This window comes from Belonocnema kinseyi, chromosome 7, assembly GCF_010883055.1.
Source record: "Belonocnema kinseyi isolate 2016_QV_RU_SX_M_011 chromosome 7, B_treatae_v1, whole genome shotgun sequence".
Lineage (NCBI taxonomy): Eukaryota > Metazoa > Arthropoda > Insecta > Hymenoptera > Cynipidae > Belonocnema > Belonocnema kinseyi.
Window position 1 is genome coordinate 109717175 of NC_046663.1, and position 11399 is coordinate 109728573.

Sequence of the window (11399 nt, forward strand, 5' to 3'; positions counted from 1 at the left end):
CCCCCAAGACTTCACGATTCGTTTTCTGTGGCTAACTGGCTATTTGGAGTTTTTAAGTAAACTAAATTTCGCAGGGTGTCAAGGGAATGAAAGTTCAGGCAATTTTGCTATGTTCTATAATTTTAGAAAAAAAGAAGGAAATTAATTCGTATCAAACCTTCTTGCACAATTTTGTTGTAAATTTTTCCTTAAATTTATTTTGTTTTAAAAAATGTGCTTTCAAATTTGCGTAAGTTTAAGAGATATTCAGGAATTTTGAAACGATTAGAAAATAATTATAATCTGTAAAGATTTTTTAAAGAATTTTTTAAGATTTCATGAAAATGAAAAATATTCTTTTAGGTTTCTACGAATAATTAATATAATATTTTATTTTGAAAAATTGATTTAAAAAAATTCCAATACATTTTAAACTATGTTTAAAATGATGAATAAAAAATCTGAAGATTTTAAGTAATCTTTTTCATTTTGCCGAATTTCAAAGAAAATCAGGAAAAATTTAAATATTTTTTAATGATTAGAAGGCTTAGAAGGTCCGAGAAGATTAGAAACAGAACTTTTTCAAGATTGGTAGGAAAATGTGTAATGACTTTATTTTAAAAAACGTACTTTATGAGAATATTAAAAAAGGATTTTAAACATGGGAAAGGATTTCCTAAAATTTAAAAGAAGACTGTAAAAAATTTTAAAGCAAAATGTTTCAGTTTAGTAAGATTATAATAAATAGATCAAAATCGAGTGAATGCAAGAAATATTAAGAAATGAAGAGATTCAAATCGAATTTTAAACTTAAATTCTGTTAGAAAATTAGATTTTTAAAGAATTCAAACATAAACTTTAGAAACTTTACAGGAATTCCGAAAGATTCCAAGGAGGTAAAACTATTTTTCTTATAATTCCTGGGAAAAATTTAAAAGATTATGAGTCAATTTTTTTCATATCTTGAAATAAGGAACATAATTCTTATTAAATCTTTTTGTGCAATTTTGTTACATATTTTTTAAAATTATATTTCGCTTTAAAAATCTACTTTAAAATTTGAGAAAGTTTAAGAGATATTTAGAAATTTTGAAAGGATTCAAATAAAATTCAAACTTGTAAAGATTTCTTAAGAATTTTCTAAGTTTTTACGAAAATGAAAAATATTATTTTAGGTTCCTAGATATAATTAAAATAATTTTTTATTTCGAAAAATTAATTTTAGGAGATTATTTTAAAGCAAATCAAAACATTTAAAAATACGTCAAAAATTGTCAAAGTATCTAGAAAACTTTAAAGGCAATGTTTTTTTAATTTTGCAAAATAAAAAAAATGTGCTATAAAAGAAAATTAAAGCAGATTTTTAAACACATCAAACAATTTCCTAGAATTTCGAAAGAGAGTGTAAAAGGTTTTAAAATCAACATTTTTTAATTCGATAACATTAAAAATTTTTTAAAAGTGCAAATAATCGAATAAATTCAATAAATATTGAGTAGAATTGATGAGATTAAAAAAGAATTTAAAGTTCAGAGGAGTTTTAGAAACGTAGGATAAACTAATTTTAAAAACTGAAAAACCTAATAATTCTTATAGAAGAATAAGGAAGATGCGCCTGGAAATTGTGTACAATTATCATTCTTTAAAATTGAAATTCGAATGATTTTTTTTTAAATTACTTTCAGCACATTTCTTCTCTAGCTGAATCCCCGATTTCAATCACAAGAGGCTCAATTATTTTTAATCAGAATAAGTAATTACATAAATTTTGAAAATTCAAAAAAGGTAACTTGGAATAAGTTCAATGAGATTTAAAAACAGTTTATTTTAATTACACATCAAATTTGTTGAATTATTTATGAAAATACGGAAACATTAAAAATTGTAGTATTTAAATACACTTAACATTCCAGACTTTTATATTAAATTTTGATAACATATAATAGATACGTATTGAAAATGAAAAAATGATAATAAAAGTCGATAAACGAAGGACTTTCAGATAATGAAAGATAATGAAAGAAAATCCTTGAAAAAAAATGTAAATAATTTTTTTGGAATGAAATCCAACAGAAAATTGAAAAAAGATGACAAAACATTTTTTATTATTTCCTAGAATGCCTAAAAAGTACGTAAAATACTTTGAAGCAAAATGTTGTAATTTTTCCATATTACTTAACTTTAGAAAAATTAAAGGACATAATTCTTTCAAATTTGAGTAAGTTTTAGAGATATTCATAAATTTTTTAACGATTCGAAAATAATGAAAACTTGTAAAGATTTTTACAGGAATAATTAACGTAATTTTTTATTTCCAACAATTAATTTGAAAAGATTATTTTTAAATATTTTAAAACATTGCAAAAGATTTTAAATATTCTCAAAACATCTAAAAAACTTTAAAGGCATTTTTTTTAATTTTGCGGAATTAAAAAAAACAGGAAAAATTTGAATAATTTTTAAAGATTAGAGATTGAAAGGTCTGGCAAGATTAGAAAAACAGAATTATTTTTCTAATAATCGTGTGAAAGTTGTTAATGATTTTTTATTTTAAAAATGTAGGTACTTTTAAAAAAATTCAAGCAGATTTTTAAACACATCAACGATTTCCTAAAATTTAAAAGAAGATCGTAAAAGATTTTAAAGCAAAATGCTAATAAATGCTATAAACTTTAGGAACTTTAAAAGAATCTCGAAAGGTTTCAAGGAGAATAAACATAATTTCTTAAAATGCTTGGGAAAATTTAGAAGATTATAAGGAAATTTCTGTCTACATTTTGAATGATTTTTTTAATTTTTGATAAAAACTCGAGAGAGTTACCAATGTCTTGAAGAATTCAAAACGTTTTAAATGGATAAGAAATTTTCAGAATGTTTTTTAAAATCCTATAGAATAAAAATAAAATGTCTTTGAATCTTCTAGGATCTTTTCTGGCACATCTGATTTATTCGAAAATCTTTTTTTTAATTTTCTTAAGAATCTTATAATAATTATTTACATATAAATTTATAAACAAAGTAATAATACTTATTTTATTGTATATGGAATCTTTACAAAATCTTTAATGCCTTAAAATACTTATCTCAGAATTACAAAATTTAGCTTTTAGAATTTTATTTTAATTGTACAATAATTGTAATCCGAAATTGATTGTAAATAATTGTAAAACAAATGCAACAAAATTTATTTTATGAAGAAATATCTCATGATTATAAAAAGAGAAAATAAATTGTTAGGGTAAGTGTTTGTAGAATTTTAATAACTAATGAACATATTTTTATATTATTTTTCATTGAATCTGGCCGAGGATCAAACATGGTACAATAAACCGTCGTGAAATTTCAAGTAAAAACTGTACTCTCTATACATTAATTTTTTTAAATTAAAAATAATAATAATTTTATAAATATTGCCAAAATTTCTTTGAATGTGATACACATTGCTTTTTATTGAAAAAATTCCTGTAAATAGTTGGTGTTTCTTAAATTTTACGATAATTGTGGACCATGTTTGACCTTAGGGAATAGATTTCAGGAATAAAATTATAAAAATATCTCCATTAGTTAGTAAAACACTATGAAGAATCGCCTTTCAAATTATAGGTGAAATTAAAGAAATAGATATTTCTCTTATCGTTTCTCAGTATATGATTTTTCACTGAATGTAAAGCAGATTAAAATACACTTTAAAAATAAAAAGAAGAAAGTTCAGAAATTCATGCAGTTTTCGGTTCAGAAAATCGGACACATTTTGTAATGAAATTCCTTTCTACACCACATTCAAAGGAAAATTTTACAACATTTTTGTCAAAACTTTTTGGCTTTTTCTCTTAAATCCTCAAAATTGTGATTATAGCCTAAAATAGCATGAAAAGAGATGTATCAAAAAATCACCTAGAGGACTTTAAACTATTTTATTGGATTTACGAAAATATTAGAAAAATTCGAGTCTTTTTTAAAGGTGCTTAGGACATTTAGAAGTTTGGAAGATATCAACGAATAATTGATAAACTTTGAGAAATGTTTTCAAGTTTTTTAATATTTCTAATACGTTAAAAACAAAATAAATTCCAAAAAAATTCCAGAAAATTTAAGTTTAAAATTAGATTTCAATCTCTTCCATTCTTCTTGAATTTACTGGATTATTTATGTTTTTTGAAACGTAAATATATATCTTCTTTTAAATTTTAGGAAATCGTTTGATGTGTTTCAAAATCTTTCTGAATTTTTTTGTAAAGTACATTTTTGTAAATAAAAAGTATTAACAATTTTCAAACGATTATTAGAAAAATAATTCTTTTTTCTAATATTTTCAGACCTTCTAATTTTAAAGAATTATTCAAATTTTTTCTGATTGTTTTGCAAGTTTCAATTATTTTTTAATCTTTTAAAAATTTCTGAATATCTCGTAAACTTACTAAAATTTGAAAGCAAATTTTACAAATCAACATAAACATAACAAAAAATGGTGCGACAAAATTGCGCAAGAAGGCTTAATAAGAATTAAATTCCTTTTTTTTTAATTATATAATATGAAAAAATTACGAAATAAATGATAAAAAATTGTGATATTTTTTAAAATTTTCTTTCAAAATTCATTCCATTCCATTTTTGGTTGAAAAATAATTTTTTAAATGAAAATCTAACTATATTTTTAAAAATTGAACTCTTCTGTTGTAACTTCGATTGTGTGGTTTTTTAAAAACAATTTTCAGTTCGAAATTTATTTCTTCCGTCGAAAATGAAACTGCTTTTAAAATTAAAATTTTTTAAAATAACTATTTTGGTTGATAATTGAACTTTTTTGTTGAAAATTCGATTTTGTTGTTGTTGAAAAAACATTTTCTTATACTAAACATTTAATTGTATTATTTTTGCTTGAATTTTTTTTGGTAGAAAATTGACCTTTCTCAGTTAAGTAATTCTTCTTTTTTGGTAGAAAATTATTCTTCTTGTTTAAAAATTCATCTATTTTAATCAAGAATTCGTTTCTTTGTATGAAAATGCATTTTTTGTTGAAACTTCTTTCATTTTGGTATAAAATGGTTATAAGTTCATCTATTTTTTTTTTAGAAATTAAACTATTTTGCTGAAAAATTGTTGGTTGTAAATTGATTTTTTAAACTGATAATGTAACAGTTTTTCGTTGAAAATTTATCCATTTTGTTGACAAAAATTTTCGTTGATTTAAAATTGATTTTGAAAATTTTGAAATTCTGTTTTCGGTAGAAAGTTATTGGTTTGAAAATTAAAATATTTGTTTGCAAATTAAATTCTTTGCTTGGGAATTTAAATATTTTATTGAAACTTTGATTTCTTGAGGTTGATAATTATTTTTCGACTGAAAATTTATCTATTCAATTTTTCTTTGAAAGATTATAATTTTAGTTGAAAATTGATTTATTTCGTTGAAAATTCCATTTTTTGTCTGAAAATTTAACTATTCCATTTTTGACCGAATACTTATTTTTTTTATTTTAAAATTCGTTTCTACAGATGAAAATTGAACAATTTTGTTGACAATTTTTTTTCTCGAAAAATTTTCTTTTTAGTTATAAATTTATCTTCTTTGTTGTCAAATTATTCTTCTTTAAAAATTAATTTTGTTTCAGATAAAAATTCTATTCTTTTGTTGATAAAATCGCATTTATTTATTTGGGTTTAAAAATTAATTTTTTCAGCTGCAAACTTCAGTATAAACTACAATGTTTAAGTTAAAAATATATTTTTAAAAGTAATTCCTTAGGTTGAAAATTTAACTATTTTGTCGAAAATTTGTTTTTTATTTGTTAAAAATCCATTGTTTACTAAAAATATGACTAAGGCATGCAGCACTAAATTTGAAACATTTTAGACCCAGAAGTCTTGTCTCCTATATCTATTTACAGAAAGTCAATTATATTTGCCTCTTCGCAATAAACCTAATGGTTCTAAGGTAACTTGGGATTTCAAAACCTGAATAAATTTGAGGAAAAGCTAGATTGTCATTCGTGAGGTCAGGAGAGCTAGGGTTCCTGCTCGTGCATTTTCGGCGTTATATGAGGCTGGGCTTCGCAGCAATTAACAGAGCCGACTCACCGACACGCTACGTATGAATGTGTCGCTCCCAGATGGGAGAGTGGTGGGGGCAGAAAAATCCCACGTTCTGAAGACACTGATCTCTGGATCTCACCACTCTTTATGGGTTATTCAAAGAATATTATACCCGAAAAACAGGTAATGAAGTTCCTCCAACCAGCGAAGCTGTTTACTGCAATTATTTCAATTACAATAGTAGTTTCACTTTTAAATTACCTCGCACTGACATATGTAACACATGTTTCAAAAGTGAGGCAGAAGGATCAGTAAATGACAAAATTGTAGAACACAAAGGAAATGCCAGAATGTACTTGCAATTGAAAAAACTACTGTCGGAAAAAAGCAGCTTATGCTGTGAATATGATTTCGCTCAGAATTTACCTTTGCCAAAACTTTCAGTGGCTTATCAATTCTGCAAACGCTTAGTGTGGCTTTTTTATGCAATGTACATATCCATAGTACAAACGAGAGTTACATGGTCACTCTCCTCGAAGGAATTGCAAAAAAAGAAGCTAACACTGTTTGTAGTTTTGTACAGCATGCGATACTAACGGAATATAAACAAGGAAAATACAGCAGCATAACTCTTTTTTCCGACGCATGTCCTGGGCAAAATAAAAATTACACAGTATTTCATTTTCTCATTATACTTTCTATTCACTTGCAATGTGAAATAAAATATGTGTTTCCTGTTCGTGCCCATTCTTATTGTCAATGCGCCAGAAATTTCGGGCTATGTTCTCAATAGAAAAAGAAAATGGAACGGATAGAAACACCGGCTGCTTATGTGAAAATGATTCGCAATGCGCGTAATCCTCCATTCACAATGATCGAGTCCTGTGAGAACCTTTTGCAGGACTTTCAAAAAAGGGTCAAAGGCAGAATGACAAAGCCGAACAAATTGAAAATCAGTGAAGCTTTCCTTCTACACTTTTTCTCCGTTGGAAAAGTTGATGTATATGCCAATTATAAATTGGAAAATCCTACTTCTTTCCATTTCAAACCAGAAATTAATTTGATGGATCTCAAAAAGTGTTCCCCCCCTCGCCTTGGCCTCAAAGCTGCAAAAATCAAAGAAGTCAGGTACCTCTTGATTATTTAACACCGCAAGGGCAGGATTTTTTTGAATATTATTTCACTTAAATTAATGAAAATAGCCCAGATGCAAAAGAAACCGAAGAAAGTTAAGAAGATTAAATTGTAGTAGATTTGATAGAATTTTCAATAAATATTTTTTTTTGTGCTTATATGAATTTAATATTATTATCAATTTAGATAATTTATTCTTCGAGATTGTATTACTAAATGATTCGAAATTGATTTTTGTCAAATTATTATTTTGGCCGCTTCAATTGGATCTTTGTCTCCGTTAGACACATCCTTAGAACAAGCTCGCACGTGTATCGGTAAACCGCCAAGTCTTTATTTAATTGTTATTGGTTAACCGCAGGGTCAGAATTATTTGCCGTTCTCCAAAAAACTTCTTTGAACCTTCCTCGAATTTTGGGTAACGATAAGTTTCAGTTTTTTGGAAATTCATCAGCGAACGAAGCGTTTGAAAGTGTCAATCCGTAATTTACGACTTGAGTCGGTAATAAATGAACCAAAAAATGTTCGGAAAAAAAATATCAAAATTTCATCAATACTGTCACTTTCGCAACAGTTATATGTATGTTCTCTACAAATTTCATTTCGATATTCCTATAATTGAAGGAGTTAGAGCGAGCGGAACACAAAAAGCAATGATTTTCAATTTCGTGATTATCTCGAAAACTAACAGAGTTAGAAACTTTTTTTAAGGAACCAAAATATTTGGAATGTAATTTCCTATTAAGATACGCTTTAAAAAAATTGAAAATCGGATTTAAAAAATCAAGAACGAGAATAACCAAGGGGCCAACTGAAACGAAGCCATTTCGTGCGTGTCCCGTTTTGATCGCGGGAAGCTCATATGTAAATCAATTCTTTTATACACGATTGATGCTTTTACACATATAAAAATTAACGATTCAAGATTTTTTTAAAAAAATTTCATTAAAAAAAGCGCCGAACGGATGATTTTCATTTTTGTCTTAAAATGGTCCTAAAGTTGTACATAAACAAGAATCCTTTGAATTTTGGAATAACTAGAAAGTTTCATAATTGGCTCAGTAGTACCGTGGAAGACTTGAACAATTAAAAATTAAAAACGTTTTAATTATTTAAAATGAAAATAATTTAATTTCTAATTTACAGAGTTCCAGCTTAAAATTGCGGTATATAAAAAGATTTCAAATTTCATTGATTGCTTCATTAATTTAGAGAATTGGAAATGATAGCGTGGATTTATATTTTTGGAGTTGAATCTGAATCTTTCAACTTCATAATTGGTAAAAGTTACAAATTCTAAATTCGCAATTTATCCGCATTTTATTTAATCTTGTTTGATTGGAAAGCGTTTCCACTTTACATTTTATACGTTGAAATTAATAAGCAGTTGAATACAAAGTTTTTTAATAAAAACATTTTAAATCGTTAATTCAAAAATTTTCAAACTCAAGAGTTCCAATTTGAGTACTTTAATCTTTAGTTTTTTTTACTTCTAATAGAAGAATGCTTAAACTTAGAGTTTGAATTTTTTATTTTATTAACCGTAAAAAATGTTTGCGAATTGATAAAGACACGGGAAATGACCGGAATTTTTTTTTGATTAAAATAGCCACCCTGATATACATATGTACGTTCACACATAAAAATAAGTACTTTTATAAATTTTGAGTTTCGAGTACAAACATTTTCACGTTCATTATGACATTATAGAACCAAAATGGCAAATATAAAACAGCAAACATATTTTTAAGGCGAAACTCCAACAAAAATTATTCACAAGGCCCTGATTTTTTATAGTTTGTGGAATGTCGTGTGTATGGCGGAACTGCATTGTTTGAAGAAAAAATTGTGATTATTTTGTTAAACAAATAAATAAAACTCAAATACGCATAACGTTGTACAATTTTTTTATTAAAAATACTCATCCGATGGAAAAAAAATACAACGAAGTTTCATCTCGTCATTCCCTGTCTTATGTATATTTTTTATCCTAATTAAGTTTAATTGGTTTTTGGATTTTAGTTCTCATACAAAAATTAAGAGAAAAAACGATTTTGTTTAATTTGGGTAGAGGTTTTAGAAAAAGATAGGTTTCTCCATAACGAGCAAAATTGAAACCAATTAATTATCACTATTGAATAGAATTCCACAGGGTTTATACCTCCTAATTAAAATTTTCGAATTCGTTTTGAATGAATTGTTATTAAGGTTACAATAAAACATAGATTTGAAAAGCGTGTAAGACGCCTCAAGTTTCCTGTGAAAAGACTATATCTGCTCTCTAAATTTGAAATAGTGAAAATTGCACTAATTCCATTAGTGATTGAATGAGTCACTACTGAAACAGTGATTTTTTGGATTTTCACTCTGAAATTAGTGGTCTTCTACTGTAAAAATAGTGATGATTTCACTATTTCCAATTAGTATATTTTATTTCACTATTATTTAGTGGTTTGATTCACGATTTAATTAGTGAAGTCAAAATCGAAGCCGTGATCACGGCTAATGGTGGACTCGCGCCAACCCGCGCTCACGTCTCGTTTGCATTGTTTTCATCGTTTACATTTGTCAGCTTGCATAATTTTTTTTTCTACAATCGTAAAAAATTTTAAACACAGGTTAGTAATATTTTTCAGTTTTTTATACTTTCGTGTAGTTTCCCAGTGAATAGTATCCTCATTATATTGCGATATGTATATCGAGACGAAAACATTTGCTACAGAAAATGAGCGCTGTGTTCGTTTCTATAGAAATAAATGGAAAGCTGAATTGAGAATTTTCTTCAGTAAGTACAGTATCAACATAAATTAATTTTTAACTTTTAAATATACATTATAGTTTACTTCTATAACTTGTCTTGTAATATAGTTTACTTTTAGGGTTTTTGGTTGACTCCAGCAAATATTTTATTTAAATATGGATAACAATTTTAAGTATCGTGGTGTATTGTTATTGATGATTTAATATGAACTTATTGTTAGGTATTGGTTACCCTAAGGTATATGCGTCATCCACGCCGAAATGTCCAATGACTTGAGTACGACAGCCTAACTTTAGAGAGTGAGCTCTGATGCATTTCTGGTAGCATCAGCATTGGTAACGCGGTAATTCCTTTCTCTTTATGCGGTAAATTTTCTAAATTATTTGTTAGAATTAAAAAAAAAGAGCTTGCTTAAATGATTTATTTGCAGTCGTGCCACTTTTAATATCATAAGGGATTTATTAATTTTAATTCTATGACTGAAGTTTTTATTGTCAACATTATTTGTAGTTAAACTAGACTGAAAATTAATTCACGCAGTTTGCTCCAGGTACACTTTAAAATATTTTATTCGACAAATATTTTTCCGATGGTTTTGATCCTAGATCTAAAATTTAAAAAGCTGTTGCGATTCTCAGTGATTCTAATTGCAAATTTTTGTTAATTATTTTATCGAGATTTACACATAAATCAATGCGAAAAATACGTACAAGGTATATTCGGTTGTACGTCACTCACCTTGAGGAACTTCACAATTAGGCGATTACCGTATTTGTACAAATCTTAAAATTTTGATAAAATTATTGATTACTCTGATATTCTGATTTTAATTTCTGAATGGATATCAAAAACGAAACGATTTATTTAAACTGAATTGGAAAACCATCTTATCAAAATAACTAAATAAACTATACAAAATTTTGAAAAAATTGAAAAAGACTCCCGGCCAAAACGTTCTTCACAATCATATAAATAAAAACATATTATTTTAAATTCTCCGAAGTAAAAAATGTATAAGTGCAAAAAATTGCAAATAATTAAGATGAAGACTCCCAAATGTTGACGACCATACCAGATCAGGATTAAATAGAAAATAAACGTTTATAATAAATAACTATACAAAAATAAATAAATTACTGGGCAAACATTTTACGAATTGACAAAATGTAACCGCAGGAAGTCTGACCTTTTGTGGTGATTACCAACTGGGACGCGACGCAGACACACTTAAACATTTATTTTATATCCTGGGAAACCGTGAAGTTTTTTGAAGTTTTATCGTCTTAAATGTGACATTTCACAGATTACGTCGTGTAAATTTTAGTTTTTCCCCATAAGTATACTAACCCGCGTGGAAAAACTTTAATGGGTAAACCATGGATCAACAATGGCATAAGCGTGTGATGAGCGTGGGTAAAACGTGATGTAAGCGTGGAGTGAGCACGGGATTGGCATGGGTTAACAGTGGGGTAAACGTGGGGTGAGCGTAAGG

At 26.9% G+C, this 11399-nt stretch overlaps 1 protein-coding gene across 1 annotated transcript in view; it reads left to right on the plus strand.

The window, feature by feature from the left end:
* The window catches only part of LOC117177169, an 8033-nt gene extending 881 nt beyond the window's left edge, over nucleotides 1–7152 (plus strand). The window contains exon 3 of the mRNA XM_033367678.1: nucleotides 6196–7152. Within this exon, the coding sequence (XP_033223569.1) occupies nucleotides 6196–6608 (413 nt within the window). The 3' untranslated portion in view covers nucleotides 6609–7152. The remainder of the gene's footprint in view (nucleotides 1–6195) is intronic.
* The last annotated feature ends 4247 nt before the right edge of the window (nucleotides 7153–11399 follow it).